The 18,434-nt window shown below is 43.7% G+C and overlaps 2 protein-coding genes across 2 annotated transcripts in view; one reads left to right on the forward strand and one right to left on the reverse strand.

Moving 5' to 3' along the window:
• LOC106589847 (alpha-N-acetylgalactosaminide alpha-2,6-sialyltransferase 2) overlaps positions 1-13,874 on the reverse strand; it is a 36,523-nt gene extending 22,649 nt beyond the window's left edge. The window contains exons 1-4 of the mRNA XM_045710076.2: positions 13,600-13,874; positions 11,910-12,270; positions 11,650-11,815; positions 3,638-3,797 (exon numbers count right to left, since the gene is read on the reverse strand). Coding sequence (XP_045566032.2) covers positions 3,638-3,797; positions 11,650-11,815; positions 11,910-12,270; positions 13,600-13,703 — 791 coding nt within the window. The 5' untranslated portion in view covers positions 13,704-13,874. The remainder of the gene's footprint in view (positions 1-3,637; positions 3,798-11,649; positions 11,816-11,909; positions 12,271-13,599) is intronic.
• Positions 1-18,434, forward strand: part of LOC106589844 (E3 ubiquitin ligase Rnf157) — a 91,200-nt gene that overhangs the window by 24,208 nt on the left and 48,558 nt on the right. The window lies entirely within an intron of this gene.

Genomic DNA, 18,434 nt, shown 5'->3' on the forward strand with positions numbered 1-18,434 from the left:
AACATAACAATTATTTTAAGAATTATAGATACAGAACTCCTTTATGCAATCGCGGTGTCCGATTTTAAAATAGCTTTTCGGTGAAAGCACATTTTGCAATATTCTGAGTAGATAGCTCGCCATCACAGGCTAGCTAATTTGACACCCACCAAGTTTGGTACTCACCAAACTCAGATTTACTATAAGAAAAATTTGATTACCTTTGCTGTTCTTCGTCAGAATGCACTCCCAGGACTTCTACTTCAACAACAAATGTTGGTTTGGTGCCAAATAATCCATAGTTATATCCAAATAGCGGCGTTTTGTTCGTGCGTTCAAGACACTATCCGAAGGGTAACGAAGGGTGACGCGCGGACGTTTATCGTGACAAAAAAATTCAAAATATTCCATTACCGTACTTCAAAGCATGTCAAACGCTGTTTAAAATCAATTTTAATGCGATTTTCTCGTAAAATAGCGATAATATTCCGACCGGGAAACCCTGTTTTTCGTTCAAAGACTCAAAGTTGAAAATGGAGTCGTCTCTTGCACGCGCGCACCCGTCTCATTGTTCTCCGATCGACCACTTACCAAATGCGCTACTGTTTTTCAGCCAGAGACTGCAACGTCATCATTCAACGTTCTGGCGCCTTCTGAGAGCGTATGGGAGCCTTAGAAAATGTCACGTTACAGCAGAGATCCTTTGTTTTGGATAGAGATGACAAAGAAGGCCAAGAAATGGTCAGACAGGGTACTTCCTGTACAGAATCTTCTCAGGTTTTGGCCTGCCATTTGAGTTCTGTTATACTCACAGACACCATTCAAACAGTTTTAGAAACGTTGGAGTGTTTTCTATCCAAAGCTACTAATTATATGCATATTCTTGTTTCTTGGCAGGAGTAATAACCAGATTAAATCGGGTACGTTTTTTATCCGGCCGTGAAAATACTGCCCCCTATCCATAACAAGTTAAAAGAAATTCATGTTAGCAGGCAATGTTAACTAAATATGCAGGTTTAAAAATATATACTTGTGTATTGATTTTAAGAAAGACATTGATGTTTATGGTTAGGTACAAGTTGGAGCAACGAGAGTCCTTTTTCGCGAATGCACACCGCATCGATTATATGCAACGCAGGACAGGCTAGATAAACTAGTAATATCATCAACCATGTGTAGTTAACTAGTGATTATGATTGATTGATTGATTGTTTTTTATAAGATAAGTTTAATGCTAGCTAGCAACTTACCTTGGCTTCTTATTGCAATCGCATAACAGGCAGGCTCCTCGTGGAGTGCAATGTAAAGCAGGTGGTTAGAGCATTGGACTAGTTAACCGTAAGGTTGCAAGATTGAATCCCCAAGCTGACAAGGTAAAAATCTGTCGTTCTGCCCCTGAACAAGGCAGTTAACCCACCGTTCCTAGGCCGTCATTTAAATAAGGATGTGTTCTTAACTTACTTGCCTGGTTAAAAAATATTTAAAAAAATGAAAAATAAAAAAATAAATCGGCAAATCGGTGGCCAAAAATACTGATTACCGATTGTTATGAAAAGTTGAAATCGGCCCTAATTAATCGGCCCTTCCGATTAATCGGTCGACCTCTAATGTTGATCCATACTCAGTTTTCTCCTGTCACAGCCATTAAACTCTGTAACTGTTGTCAAGTCACCATTGGTCTCATGGTGAAATCCCTGAGGATTTTCATTCCTCCTCGGCAACTGAGTTAGGAAGGACGCCTGTATCTGTGTAGTGCCACCACAGTGAGGCGCCTGTCTTCTCCCCAGACGACCGGGTCTGGCTCTTCACCCGGAATCTGCCCCTCAGCCTGCCCTGCCAGAAGCTGAGCCTGCGGTTTGTGGGGCCGTTTAAAGTCCTGAGGAGGGTTAATGAGGTAACGTATCGTTTTACAACTCCCTGTTGATTACCGCATGAACCTGACCTTTCATGTGTCTCTCGTCAGGCCAGTGGTGCCTGGTCCCCTCACTGAGGCTCCTCTGGACATCGAGGGAGGTCCGGCGTACTCTGTCCGAGAGGTCCTGGATTTGAGGTGTCGGGGGGGGGGGGGGGGGGGCAGCGTCTCCAGTACCTCATCGACTGGGAGTGTTACAGCCCAGAGGAGCGGTGCTGGGTTCTTGCGGTGGACATCCTGGACGCTTCGCTGACCAGGGATTTTCACGTAAAGCTCCCCTGTGGTCATCCCCGAGGCCGGTGTTGCCCCGCTGGGGGGGGGGGCTACTATCATGGATCCCCCCGGTACTGCTGCTCATTCTGTTCACCAGTTCCGGAGGTCTACGTCACCGGCTTTCTAGGCTTCACTGAACGGGATTCATTATCATCAACCCTGGACTGTCTTGTCTGATTACACGCACCTGTTTCCCATTTCCCCTGATTAGTATGTTATATATGTGCCCTCTGTCGGTTATTGTTCCCATGTCCGTTGGTGGTGTGAGTACCTATGCGTTGGTGCAGCTGTTATGCTGCGTGCTATATATATTATTACGGGTATCGTCCTGTGTCGTTCAACGAGGTTTACCCTCGCTCTTTTGTTTGGGTACAGCCCAGTGTTTTTGTATACGTGTTTGTTTTGGGTGTATTAAAAACCCCTTATTGTGTATTCCTGCGCCTGTCTCCAAATCCTTTGTACCAGCGTGACAGTCAAGGAATGTGAATACTTTCTGAAGGCACAAACAAAAACCATTGATTTCAAAGTTGAACAAACTATACAACTCTATGCACAAGGAATGCTTTTAACAATTTCAACTGAACATTTGTACAAAAACACATTTACAGGAAGAACTGTGCAGATATGTTACGTCTGTCGTAAGAATGAGACCAAGGTGCAGCGTGGTAAGCGTGCATCTTTCTTTAATTTAGATGAACACCGACAAACAAAGAACATACAAAAACGACCGTAAAGTTCTGTAGGCTTCAAAGCAGCTATACAAAAACAAGATGCCACAAAAACCCAGTGGGAAAAGGCTGCCTAAATATGATTCCCAATCAGAGACAACGAAAGACAGCTGCCTCTGATTGGGAACCATATCAGGCCAACATAGAAATACAAAACATAGATATACATAATCTAGAATGCCTACCCAAATCACACCCTGACCTACCCAAATAGAGAAATAAAAAGGTTCTCTACGGTCAGGGCGTGACAAGATACAACGTTTGGTAACAGAATAAAACGGAAGGAGATTTTGCACAGTTTTTGCAGTAAATGTTTTTTATTTTTTTATTTACTATGTAAATTGCAGTCATTGTGCATAGAGTTGTATGGTTTGTTAAACTTTGAAATCAATAGCTTATGTTTGGCATACATTTTAAAGTGAAAAATCGGACACTCATAATTCCATTATCGTGGAATTGACCACAGGTTAAAAACTCATAGGAATCTCTCACACATTCCGGAACCAGAACCAAATATAGGTTCCAACTGAAACATTATTCACACGTTTTTTTATTTATTGGCGTTGCTTTTTATGCTATTTTATTGTACATTGCAGGGCTCTCTTGAAAAATCGACTTTGGTCAATGGGACTCCCTGCCTTAATAAAGGTTAAATAAAATTGCCTGATCATTGTGATGCACTGATGCATGCAGTCATAGGAATATGCACAGGCGTACGCACATAAACACACACACACACACTGACCGGAACACGTAGTCATGGGCATCGATCTCCTTCCCCATCCGAGAGCCGTTGAGTATTCCTCCGTTGGCCACCACAGCACAGCGAATACACTTGGAGTTTCCCCGCGGCAGGAGCAGGGACTCTCTTGGCTTGGGGATCAGGTCCACCACTGTCTTTATCTCTGTAACCACACACACACAGTATGCTTTACTTGTCTGTGTCTTTGGAATTCCATAAAGCAAGCATCTCTTGGCACCATTCAATGGTAGCAGTATCAGAAAGTACTGTACTTCTTACTACACATTGTAACCACACAAAAACAGGCCAAGTAGACCTTTTTTAAAATATATTTTTGCAGTGGACTTCCTTTGGGAGATTCTCCATTGGTTTTGCTAATTCCTCGGTCCTCTCCTCGCAAACTTTTAAAAAAGGGAAATGACGGTCATCCAATATGCTGTAATAGAAATAAGACCATGCTCCAAAAAAATAAATCATCCCCCCCCCCATCTTAAATGGCATCGACCGCCACTGTAATACACAATCCCCCCCCAAACAAGAAAAATAATTGAAGAAATCAATAAATTAAGAAATATCAGAATGATAAATTCCAATGTCTGAGTTCGGAATATAAATATGTGGTGTGTATTGACAGTATGGACAATATATAAGTAGGAAAAAGGTATGTACACCAGTAGTTACATAGGATGAGCTATGTCCAGAATTGTATTTATTTATTTAACCAGGAAGGGCTCATTGAGATTTGAAATCTCTTTTTCAAGAGCGTCCTAGCAAAGATAGGCAGCACCAAGTCATTACACAATTAGACAGACAGACAACATGAAAAACTACTAGTAATCTAGTAAAAACCATAGAATTCACAAGAGTATAATAAAATCATAAAACGGCACATTAAAAACATTGACAGGTCAGGGAATCAGCATCAAAATCCTTCATCAGTGATTTAAAAACACCAATCGGAACAAGTTCTTCCTGTTTAAAAGTATTTTGTAAGGCGTTCCAAGCCGATGGCGCAGAGTACAGTACATAAAAGCCCTTTTACCAAATTCAGTTCAGACATTTGGAACAGTTAGCAGGATAAAGTCCTGCGAACGAAGCAAGTACCCACCACATTTCTGAACAATAAAAATGGCCAAATAAAATGGTAGTAAACCCAAGAATACAGTATGTCCAGCAGTAGTTATATAGGATGAGCTATGTCCAGAATACAGTGTGTACAGCAGTAGTTATATAGGATGAGCTATGTCCAGAATACAGTGTGTACAGCAGTACGGCTAGTACGGCTAGTGACAGTGTCTAAGGTGCAAGGCAGGGTACCTTGCGGAGCCCGGCTAGTGATGACTGTTTAACAGTCTGATGGCATGGAGCTAGAAGTTGTTTTTCAGTCTCTCGGTCCCAGCTTTGATGCACCTGTACTGTCTCCGCCTGCTAGATGGTAGCAGGGTGAACAGGCCGTGGTTGATGTCCTTGATGGTCTTCTTGGCCTTCCTGTGACATCGGGTGCTGTAGATGTCCTGGAGGGCAGGCAGTGTGCCCCCGGTGATGCGTGGGCTGACCGCACCACCCTCTGGAGGGCCCTGCGGGTGTGGGCGGGGCAGTTGCTAGGCGATGATGCTCTAGATGGTGCAACTGTAGAAGTTTGTGAGGGTCTTAGCGGCCAAGACAAATTTATTGCGCCTTCTTCACCATGGTGTTGGTGTGGAGGCAGCATTTCAGGTCCTCAGTGATGTGCTGTCTTCACTGTGGACCCATTGATGTGGGGGGTGCTCTCTCTGCTGTTGTCTGTAGTCTACAATCAGCTCTTTTGTTTTGTTGACATTGAGGGAGAGATTTTTCTGGCAATCCACCAGGGCTCTCACCTCCTCCCTGTAGGCTGCCAAGTTGTTGTTGGTAATCAGGCCTACTGCTGTTGTGTCGTCAGCAAACTTGATGATTGAGTTGTAGACGTGCATAGCCACACACTCATGGGTGAACAGGGAGTACAGGAGGGGGCTGAGCACTCGTGGGGCCCCCGTGTTGAGGATCAGCATGGCGGAGTTGTTGTTACTTATCTTTAACACCTGGGATCGGGCTATCAGGAAGTCTAGGACCCAGTTGCACAGGGAGGGGTTCAGACCCAGGGAACTGAGCTTAGTGATGAGCTTGTAGGGCACTATGGTTTTGAAGGCTGTGCTGTAGTCGATTAACAGCATCCTCACACAGGCATTCCTCTTGTCCATGCGGGATAAGGCAGTGTACAGGGCAATGGCATTTGCGTAGTCCATGGATCTGTTGGGGAAGTATGCAAATTGTAGTGGATCTATGGTGCCGGTGACGGTGATATGGTCCTTTAACTAGCTTCTCAAAGCCCTTCGTGATGGCAGAAGTTAGTGCTATGGGGCAATAGTAATTTACTTCAGTTAACTTCGCTTTCTTGGCTACAGCAACAATGGTGGACATCTTGAAGCAAGTGAGGACAACAGACTGGGATAGGGAGAGATTTAATATGTCCATAAAAAAATCCTGCCAGCTGGTCTGCACATGCTCTGAGGCTTGGGATGTTGTCTGGGCCGCCAGCCTTGCGAGGGTTAACACGCTTGAATGTCTTACATCGGCCATGGAGATCGGGAGCACACAGTCCTCATGAGCTGCGGGGGCCCACGTTGTTGGCTCGGTGTTGTTTTCATCGAACGTGTTTAGCTTGTCCGGGAGTGAGGCATAGGTGTCTGCGACCTGCCCGGCTTTCCCTTTAAGATACGTGATTGTCTGGAGTCCCTGCCACGTGTCTCCTGTCTGAGCCGTTGAATTGTGACTCCACTTTGTCCCTGTACTGCCGTTTTGCCTCTTTGATTGCCTTATGGAACAGCATCCTCTATGCACTTCCTGATGAACCCAGTCACCAAGTCAGTGTATACGTAGATACTATTCCCAGAGGTGACCCGGAACATTTCCCAGTCCACGTGATCAAAACAGTCCTGGCGCATAGATTCAGATTGGTCAGACCAACGTTAAACAGTCCTCACCACGGGGGCTTCGTGTTTAAGTTTCTGCATATAGGCAGGGAGGAGCAGGATGGAGGAGTGATCTGATTGCCGAAGGGGGGGCAGGCTTGTATCCGTCCCAGGAGAGTAAAAATGGTTCTCTCTGTGTGTAGCATAGGGCATGTGTTGGAATACCAAAATATATGTGTGAGGTGGTAACAATAAATTCCACTAGTTATGACATTTCATAGATAAAACAAGAAGTAGCATATCATTTTAAAAACGTGTATTTTCTCCTCCGACAAAACAACAGCTGATTCAAAGGGGGTGTGGCAGATATCAAAACTCTTCTGCGAAGGACTCAGGTAGGATACCATTGTAACGGGCGTCGTAAGGATTGGACCAAGGTGCAGCGGGAACGTGTATACTCATCCTCTTTATTTAATCAAAAGAAGGAAAAACAAACAAATCACGTATACAAAAACAACGAACGACACTAACAGTCCTGTCAGGTGCACAGACACAAAACAGGAGACAACTACCCACAAATCCCATTACAAAAACACCCCTATACATAGGACCTTCAATCAGAAGCAACGAGGAGCAGCTGCTACCAATTGAAGGTCAACCCCATTAACTAAACATAGAAATAGAAAGACTAGAACTAACATAGAAATACACTTACATAGAACATAGACCAAAAAACTCCGGAACACATAAAACAAACACCCCCTGCCACGTCCTGACCAAACTACAATAACAAATAACCCCTTTACTGGTCAGGACGTGACAGTACCCCCCCCCCCCCCCCCCCCCAAAGGTGCAGACCCCGGATGCACCTAAAACAACAAAACAAAACCTAATCCAATAACTCTAAACACAAACAAAAAATAATCCCCAACAAAAAAAATCCCCAAACTACAGGGGAGGGAAGGGAGGGTAGCCACCGTCACCAACGGTTCTTCTGCAACACCCCCCTTCCCAATACTCCCCCCTACGGAGGTGGCTCAGGAGCGGGACGCAGACCTCGCTACACCACTGGCTCACCCCACTTCAGTGTTGTCTCTAGAGCGAGGTCCCTCTCCGTCGACCCCGGACTGGGGACCCTCGCAACAGGCGACTCTGGCTGCGTCAGACTGGAGGGCCGTCTCTCTCGGTTCCGGACTGTGGGCCGTCTCTCTCGGTTCCGGACTGTGGGCCGTCTCTCTCGGTTCTGGACTGTGGGCCGTCTCTCTCGGTTCCGGACTGTGGGCCGTCTCTCTCGGTTCCGGACTGTGGGCCGTCTCTCTACGGGGCACTGTCGCCGGAAGCTCTGGACGGGGCACTGTCGCCGGACACTCTGGACGAGGCACTGTCGCCGGACACTCTGGACGAGGCACTGTCGCCGGACACTCTGGACGAGGCACTGTCGCCGGACACCCTGGACGAGGCACTGTCACCGGACACTCTGGACGAGGCACTGTCACCGGACACTGGACTGCGCACTGAAGGCCTGATGCGTGGGGCTGGCTTAGGAGGCGCTAGACTAGCGACACGCACCACAGGGCTAGTGCGAGGAGCAGGAGCAGGACGAGCTGGACTGGGCTGACGCACTGAAGGCCTGGTGCGTGGGGCTGGTACTGGAGGTATCAGACTGGAGACACGCACCCCAAGGCTAGTGCGAGGAGCGGGAACAGCATACACTGGGCCGTGGAGGCGCACTGGCGGTCTCGAGCGCAGGACTAGCACCACCCGTACTGGCTGGGTGCCCGCATCCCCCCGGCAAATGCGGGACGCTGGCACCGAACACACCGGCCTGTGGATGCTCGGCCTTGACGCCGTGCGCATCACCCCATAGCACGGGGCCTGACCAGTACCACGCTGCCTCCGGTAAGCACGGGGAGTTGGCTTAGGGCTCAACCCTGGCCCAGCCAAACTACCCGTGTGCCCCCCAATTTTTTTGGGGGGGGGCTGCCTCTCAGGCTTCCATGCCAACCGTGTTCCAGCAAAACACTCCCGGTCCTCTCCAGGCAGGCCACTCCGGCAACCCTGGCCCAGCCAAACTACCCATGTGCCCCCACGCACCAGAAATACACTTACATAGAACATAGACCAAAAAAATCCCGGAACACATAAAACAAACACCCCTCTTACATAAGCACATAGCCCAACAAACCCCAAACCACATAAAACAAACACCCCCTGCCACGTCCTGACCAAACTACAATAACAAATAACCACTTTACTGGTCAGGACGTGACAACCATAGTGCCAAATAACGCTTATTTGGCTTGTAACCATAACAAATGCCTTTTTGGTGCAAAAAAAAACATTTTTTGAAGGTTCTATAAAGAACCATGCTCATAAGGTTCCAAATGGAACATTTATGGTGCTATAGAGAACCATTAACAAAAAGGATCTATATAGCACCAAAAAGGGTTCCACTATGGTTTCAACCATTGACTGTAAAAGAAAATGGATGGAGCCATTGATGACAATACCCCATTGTTTCCTATGTGAAGTCTGTGGCACATTTGTAGATCAGGAAGTGTGAAGTGTCGTTTCAGCGTGTTGCCATCTTGCTTCATGGATGAGTTTTTGGAAACATTGCATGCGCAGTTTGAGCTACTCTAGGAGGTGACTTTGCAGGCTAGCACAGTGTTGCATTAGCTCATTGAGTATCTCAAGTTGAAGGCCGGCCGAGGTACTGCAGGCTGCCATTAGCAACGAAATGATCCTTTTAACTTCTTCTGTGTGCGATTTAAAAATAACCATCTCAAGGACATGGTGTAATAAAAGTAATTATCGGTGCCATGATTGTCCTGAAAACATTTTTGATTTATTCAAAGAATTACCACGAAGTTTGCTATTTTCTCATTCAATATAATGGGGGATCCTGTTTTCTGAAAACAATGCCTGCACTAGACACAGGAACTTGAAATCCTCAATGAGCGGGGGCAGTCGTTCTCCCCTGGTGTAACGGCTGTCTTTAGAGAGAGTGGACCAAAATGCAGCGGAGTTAGTGTTCATCGTATATTTAATGATCAACCGGACACTATACAATACAAAACAATAAACATACAACCAAAACAGTCCTGTCACGTTTAACACAGTAACAAGAACAATTACCCACAAACCCCAAAGGAAAAGTAGGCTACTTATGTGTGACTCCCAATCAGCAACAACCCTCTACAGCTGTGCCTGATTGGAAGCCACACGGCCAAAATAAACTAAACAAACCAACCTACACACTTCTCTTCTGCCACGTCCTGACCCAACTACACCCTCTACTGGTCAGGACGTGACACCTGGTTACAACCCTTTTTGGTTCTTTATAGAACCTTTTGAATAACTTTTTTTTTTAATGATTGTAGTTAGCTGTATTATATTGTTAAAATTCCATAGGTGTTACTATTGTGTTAATTCACAAGTTGAATCCGGTGTATATCTCTGGAACAGCTGGGGGTCACTGAGAAGAGACTTGAGTACCACTGATTTTAGTAACCTAACGTAGCAGCCATAAAAGAAACGCCTGAAGCTAGATCTCTTACATAGTCTTGATAAGAGGAAAAACAACTGTTGGGGGAGGTTCTCTTCTGCACTGTTCAACCAATCCAGTAAATGTGGAGGAGGAGTTAAGATGAAGCGTCACCTTGTTAACGTCCAAAAGCCGAAGTCTGGTCACAGGCTCTGTCCATTTCCGCTGTAAACCGGATCGGGTTGTTGGGGATTTGGAAGAGGCTACTGATTTAGTAAACAGTTCTCAATTGACACAAGGCCTTACGTGAGTCTTTCAATAGATACTGTTAATGGGCCTAATTATATTTAAGATACATTGACATAACAGAAGAAATTACATCAACTGGAATGACACTCTCGCTTGTCACGGTTTCACAAAAAGAGCAAACCACGCCCCAAAGTATACGAATGAGTGGGCGCCCCTACATTTTAATTATCACTAAAAGATTAAATAACAATTTTCTGAATTGTAAAGAACCATTGAAGGGCTCGAATGGTTCTTTGAGTCATTATGGTTCCATATAGAACCAACGAATTGACACTCTCCTCAATCACTTATCACTGAGGAGAGAGGATGGAGGAGTTGAGCAGAGGACAGTCTTTTGGCCAAATGAGAATCTCCCAATAAGCCTCCATTTGCATGTGCATGCTGTCTTGGTTTGAGAAAACAACTGCTAATTGAATGATTGATTCATTGTTCTCATTGACGTTTCCTTTAAATCCTGTCTTTTCTAAGTTTGAAAGTGCAGCTAAGAGGAAAGTTTGCCATGTAGCTGTGGTCTAATGTTGTAAATTGCTGACTTAATTTTGAGATCAAAAAGTAATATTGAGAAGTAAAATGACTGTTTAGTTAGTGCTTCCCTCAACCATGCACCAGAATCTGTGTTTTGTTTTGCTTGATTAAATCATTGCGTTACCTTTGTCCTCCTTTTTGGCCAGTCTCAAAATTAAAGCTCAGTAATTCAATTTGCATTGACTATTGTGGAGATGGAAATAAGACTTGTGAAGTTGATGCATGTCTGGGAATTCATTATTCTGCCACTCAAACCCAAACTAAGAACCTGTTTGTAATGTGTGTTTGTTCCTAATGCTCTTATTTAAACCTGGGGTAGCCGAGTATGGCAGTTCCACACATATTCCACTTGCTTTCTCACTTTTCTTGCTGTTTCTTGATTTATGCCATGTTCCTGATACTGCACACCCTTAGCCAATGTAGACCCAGCCTCTTTAATCATGCGTTACTGTGTACTAAAGGATGAAAGTTTGTCTTTGTGTCAAAAGTCTACATGGCTGAAGAGGGAGTTGGCCATGCGAGCTGCGCTGCCTGCCAAGGATTTTTTAAATTGTTTAATTTAACCTTTATTTAACTAGGCAAGTCAGTTAAGAACAAATTCTTATTTACAATGATGGCCTACCACAGCCAAACCCGGACGACGCGGGCCAATTGTGCGCTGCCCTATGGGACTCCCAATCACAGCCGGTTGTGATACAGCCTGGATAGCTATACTCCTGGACACACACACACACACACACACACACACACACACACACACACACCTGTGTAGTTTGTGTATTCCATGAAGCCAAAGGGGTTATTGAAGTGAGCTAGCCTGTTCCACTCTGGCACGTTGAGTAGTTCACCGTGGAAGTACAACTGGATGTCTGGTATAAAGGCCTGCTTGAAGCCTGGGTCCTTGGAGTTCCTCAGAGACTGGGGACAGGCCTGGCACACACACACACACACACACAGTTTATTTGGGATGTTTGTTAATATTTGCAAATCCTTGACCCGTGACTGTCTAAAAACATAGGCCTACCGTCTGTCTCGGTTGCTTGTCCCGGATGTAAAGATCCTCAAAATCCCAGTCGGGATACTGCGCGAAGTCCTTTTTTTGCAGGGGGACCATGGGGGTCTCCTTGTGTGCAGACCTGGGTCCACTTGTTAATCCATTTGTCTGTTTTACGGTCTGTTTTAAAGTTGTTGGGTCAGTCGTCACGGAATGACTTTCTTCTTTGGTTGTGATCGCTGTCAAGTTACCAGCTGCAGTTTTCTTAGTTATATTCATATTTAAGTCCACATTGGAGGCATAGTGGAAGTTTTTCAACCATAGGAACGAGCTCCCCCTTCTAGATATGTCGTAGACAGCCACAATGTTTTCAGCACCGTAGGAACTGATCCTGGACCCAAGAATGATAGAAATACACAATGTGTGTTAATGGATTATTTAAATATGTCCTTAATTACTTTTGATGATTGATTTGAGAGTGCTAGAAAGCCTATACTTCATGAATGTGCCAAAAACATCTGTTGTATTTTTACTATAGGAGATGCCGTCTCCTAGGAAGTAGCTGTCATTTTTGAAAATTGCTGAATAAAAAAAATCATAGATGACATCATAGGGGGTTTTCTTATCTTTTTTAATACTTAACATCTTGTTCTTTTTTCTCTCACTTATACAGACACCTGTACATCCAGCACCATACCAGTGTCTGTATAAGTGGGGGGGAAACAAGGATGTTCTGCATTAAAAAAAGATAAGAAAACCCCCTATGATGTCAAAAAGTGGTGAAGTGTCCCTTTTAACTGGCCAATTTCAACAAGCTACAGACTATGGGGCAAATCCTAACTTCCACTGAAGTGGAATTTTCACTTAGTCATGCATTGATTAAAAAAAATTGGCTTAAGTGGAATCTAGAATTCAACCCTATAGAATTCAGACACACAATAATTACAATAAAAAAACAGCACTTCAGTGTTTTTTTATTTGTTTAAAAAATATATGTTTTCAGTTAAAAACCAATTTCCCTTCCTGCTTCACAATTCTACCACTTTTCAATTATCAGAGCTTTTGGGGCATTATGATTCAAAATGATTATTATCCGTTTCCATAACACTTTACATCACTGCCTTTGTTACTATGTAAGTAAGTATAAATGTAATTACAGTGTAACAAGTATTGTAATTAATCATTTTTACACTTAAGTACATGGTAAGGTTAGGGTTACTGCAATTAGCTTACAGTGCAATCCCTTAAGAAAAAAATATTGCAGTTAGAATGCAATATAACATACCGCATCCAAAATAACCCTTTTTTATAGTCATTTTGCAGCTTGACTGTAGTTACAGTGAATTATTACTACAAGGAAGTTATTCTGCAATTACTGTGTCCAAATACCAGAGTCCACTGCAGTTACTGCAGTTTCAAAACTGAAATCTTTTTTGTAAGGGATTACAGTGTAAGACTGAATAGTCTGTGAATAACAACATGTAATTACACGGTAATAAGTGCACTGTAAACTGTTTTCTTAACTTGGATTTGGGTCAAATACCTGCAATGGGCACCAAATACAACAATTGCAACAAGAAAAAATATATTTTGGAGTTTTAGTTTTTTCTTCTTGTTGTGAACGTTCCCCACAGTTTTTGAAGTACTAGCGGCTGAATACCGTCCCTTGACTAACTCAACAAGTCAAATATGTTGCCATTTGTTGGTGCAGAGTACATACCCGATGCTGTGTTCGGAGATATGTCCATACAGAAGCACATAGATCAGTGCGCACATGGCAACCACCAGCGCCAAGGACATAACTCTCCGGAATCGGGCTGTCATTTCCAAGAAAGATCTACCTAGGTATACTGAAGACGGACTATAGCAATATTTTGAAAAAAAGTATTTGGTCGTGGTGGGATGCGCTGAACTGTTTTGCCTCTCTCCTGCCCTCTTGGCCACTTGCCAGGTTTCACGTGCCAGTCATGGGCCATGGTGCGTAACGATGGTAAATAACCCGATGCATCAAGCGGCCAGAAAATAGGTTGGTTGATATGCCTTTGTAATTTTATGTCTCAATCACTACTGTACTTCCGACCCCCAAGAGTGGTTCTCTAATTAAACTTAAAGTAATCTTTTTAATCGTTAATAATAATGTTTCGCAGTATTTAAAACGTTTATGGCTTTCAAAAGCAAAACATAACACATTACACAAAGCAAAGCACAATATAATTAATATAGGCCCGGCAGACAATTTGATTGGGATTAGGCTACTGTGTGACTAATTAACTAATAAACAGTGGTGGAAAAAGTACTCAATTGTCATACTTGAGTAAAAGTAAAGATACCTTAATAGAAAATGGCTCAAGTAAAAGTGAAAGTCACCCAGTAAAATACTACTTGAGTAAAAGCATTTGGTTTTAAATATACTAAAGTATCAAAAGTAAATATAATTGATAAAATATACTTAAGTATCAAAAGTACAAGTACAAGTATAAATCATTTCTAATTCCTTATATTAAGTAAAGCAGACAGCCACATTTTCTAGTTTTTATTTACTTACAGATAGCCAGGGGGCACACCCAGAGATAAGTAAGATGCTGGCACTAAAACCACACTCAATGAGCTGTATACCGCCATAAGCAAACATGAAAACGCTCATCCAGAGGCAGCGCTCCTAGTGGCCGGGGACTTTAATGCAGGGAAACTTAAATCAGTTTTACCTCATTTCTATCAGCATGTTAAATGTGCAACCAGAAGGAAAAAAATTCTAAACCACCTTTACTCCACACACAGCGACGTGTACAAAGCTCTCCCTCACCCTCCATTTATATCTGACCATAATTCTGTCCTCCTGATTCCTGCTTACAAGCTAAAAGGATCCGCCCCTTTTTTCCCATTTTTGCCTAAAATGACATACCCAAATCTAACTGCCTGAAGGACCTGAAGCAAGGATAGGCATATTCTTGATACCATTTGAAAGGATGGTATTGTGGAAATGTGAAATTAATGTAGGAGAATATAAAACATTAGATCTGGTAAAAGATAATACATAGAAAAAAAATATGCGTTATTCTGTATTTTATTTGTACCATCTTTGAAATGCAAGAGAAAGGCCATAATGTATTATTCCAGCCCAGGCGCAATTTAGATTTTGGCCACTAGATGGCAGCAGTGTGTGTGTGCAAAGTTTTAGACTGATCCAATGGACCATTACATTTCTGTTCAAAATTTTGTATCAAGACTGCCCAAATGTTCTTAATTGGTTTATTAAGAAATGTTCAAGTTCATAACTGTGCACTCTCCTCAAACAATAGCATGGTATTCTTCCACTATAATAGCTACTGTAAATTGGACAGTGCAGTTAGATTAACACAAATTTAAGTTTTCTGCCAATATCCAATATGTCTATGTCCTGGGAAATGTTCTTGTTACTTACAATCTCATACTAATCGCATTAGCCTACGTTAGCTCAACCGTCCTGCGGGGGACCCACCGATCCTGTAGAGGTTATTAAGTACTTTACACCACTAATAAATAAATGCATAGGCATGTGACATGTAAAGACATGTTAGGAGAAACATTTCAAATTCCAATAGCTTTGGCAACACATTTAACGTGTAAGCTCAATATAGCCTTATTGTAGATGCGTCTTATTGTCTTTGGAGAAGCTGTTGCCCAATCCTTCATGGAATGGATGGCTGATGTCATCGCCTTATCTGTTGCTTCTTCAAAACCAGTTTCAAACTTAGTGTAAAAAGTATGCAGTATGAATGCAGTAAGTATGCAACTCTGCCACAGCTTTGATTTCTGTCTGTAAATGAAAAGGTCTCTACAAATAAAATGTATTATTCATTATTATTATTATTACAGACATTTAGTCACAGATTACATTGCAAGCCACACATGTGCACACACAGGGGAGACGACAAAATCCAGAATTGACACAATGATGACGCCATTACTTGTATCAAATACAGTGTTTATTGCTTTGAATGGTATTTAAAAGTAATAAACAGCAGAAGCCGTGTTGAAGTATCTAACGTACATGTTTGTGTTCGCACCAATGATGTGTTTGTTCAAACAGAGGGGTCTAGAGGGAAAGGGTGCTCCATAGGAAAGGGTGAGATAAGGATACGGCCGAGGCAAGGCAAGGAATAGCTGAAAGGAGTAAGATCTGTCCAGATAAGTGTTTGATGTGAGGCTTGCTGAAACTGTTGGCTTTCATGGGTGTGTACGGTATAAGAACCTCAGATTTTACCAGACCAATCAAATCACTCAGGCCCAACTATCCAAAGCCTGATTAGCTATCACCTCAGAATCTTTAGAGAAGAGTATGTGCCTCAAAATAGAGTGGACCTTTGAAACAACACCCCCTTTGAAACCCAGTGGACCGTGTGAATGCACCTTGGTCTTGATTGTCAGTTTTATGTGGGATTAACATAGAGTAGAGTTTGGGAAAAGTAGAGTTAGACGTAGTACAGTCGACTGTGAGTAGACTAGGGGTTTAGATGGAGTAGAGTTGCTCCTCCATGTCTCCCTCTGACATCTCCCCAAACATCTCCTGGTTCTCCTTCAGCAGCTGGAAGATGGCTGCCAGCTGCTCCCGTTGCACCCTGGGAAAATCACAAAGGTTTACGAATCTGAGTGTCCACTCTGCTGCCCTCACCTGGCCAAGGAAAAAGATAAAACACATTGGGACAGGCTGGTTTATAAACGTCAATTCTGGTCTACATTCATGCACAGATGGTTAACGACAACTGGTTTATGATGAAAGTACAGAACCTAGGTCAGCAAAGCTAGATGATGGTACAGCCCAGACAGAAAAAGCTATACGGACACTACTTACTACTTACCTGCAAACTGACATTTCATTTCAGAATCGGTTAAAATTAGGTTACGTTTTAGATTTTGGTTATTTGTTTTGCAGGTCAGCAGTGTATTTATAGTCTCTCCCAGCACAGCCCAACTCAGCTAAGCGCAGCATGGAGAAACACAACCAACACAGAACAGTGAATATGGTGTGAGTAAAATGGCCAATTAATTGTTTAATTTTGATTAGCACACAAGCAAGCCAGTTGCAAACTAACTAGCAAAAAGAGTTTGGTGATGCAGTGTAGCACTCACTGGGGAATTGCTATCTGAGTTGTATTAAATGGGGGAAATGTCATCTGGCCTGCAGTCTGAGGTGATCACTAGAGACACACAGGTGACTGTTAGGTCCCAGTCAACACCTTTACCTACCATTGGGAAACACCTGATTTGTACTTAACACCTGGGAACCATGGCAATGGCCTCAGGGGAGCTGGGGAGATGGAGCAGGGAAGGGGAAGGGGCTGCGTCCATGTGGTGTTGTAGGGATGAAGGATATGGGACGGGTCCTTGAAGGCAGCAGTGTCTGCTGGTCTCTCGAGGAATGGAGTTGCGACATCTGGTATAAGTGTAAGGCCAGGGGACTAGATGGTAGGTTACTAGATGGTAGGTCACAAGATGATGGTAGGTCACTAGATGATGGTCGGTCACTAGATGATGGTAGGTCACTAGATGATGGTAGGTCACCAGATGATGGTAGGTCACTAGATGGTAGGACACTAGATGATGGTAGGTCACAAGATGATGGTAGGTCACTAGATGATGGTAGGTCACTAGATGATGGTAGGTCACCAGATGATGGTAGGTCACTAGATGGTAGGACACTAGATGATGGTAGGTCACTAGATGGTGGTAGGTCACTAGATGGTGGTAGGTCGATAGATGGTGGTAGGTCGATAGATGATGGTAGGTCACTAGACGATGGTAGGTCACTAGACGATGCTAGGTCACTAGACGATGCTAGGTCACTACACGATGGTAGGTCACTAGATGGTGGTAGGTCACTAGACGATGGTAGGTCACTAGACGATGCTAGGTCACTAGACGATGGTAGGTCACTAGACGATGCTAGGTCACTACACGATGGTAGGTCACTAGATGATGGTAGGTCACTAGATGATGGTAGGTCACTAGATGGTGGTAGGTCACTAGATGATGGTAGGTCACTAGATGATGGTAGGTCACTAGATGATGGTAGGTCACTAGATGGTGGTAGGTCACTAGATGATGGTAGGTCACTAGATGATGGTAGGTCACAAGACGATGGTAGGTCACTAGACGATGCTAGGTCACTACACGATGGTAGGTCACTAGATGATGGTAGGTCACTAGATGATGGTAGGTCACTAGATGATGGTAGGTCACTAGATGATGGTAGGTCACTAGATGGTGGTAGGTCACTAGATGATGGTAAGCATGGCACATCCATCAGTTTTAGCATGGTCAGGCAATGACGACCCTAATGAATTAGGGCAAATCATATGTTCATACTTTACCATGCTTTTACTACAACCCCTGTCTGCCTGCATGTCTGTCTGTCTGTCCGATCGGCTTACAGAGAGGTAAAGTCAGTGGTGAACTCTACCCTGCAGAAATAGAGAGCAGGATACAGATGTTACAGACAGACACCAGGCCTGGGTGGGTCTCTGAATACAGATGTTACAGACAGACACCAGGCCTGGTTGAGTCTCTGAATACAAA

Source organism: Salmo salar, chromosome 28 (assembly GCF_965601325.2).
Source record: "Salmo salar chromosome 28, fSalSal1, whole genome shotgun sequence".
Taxonomy (NCBI): domain Eukaryota; kingdom Metazoa; phylum Chordata; class Actinopteri; order Salmoniformes; family Salmonidae; genus Salmo; species Salmo salar.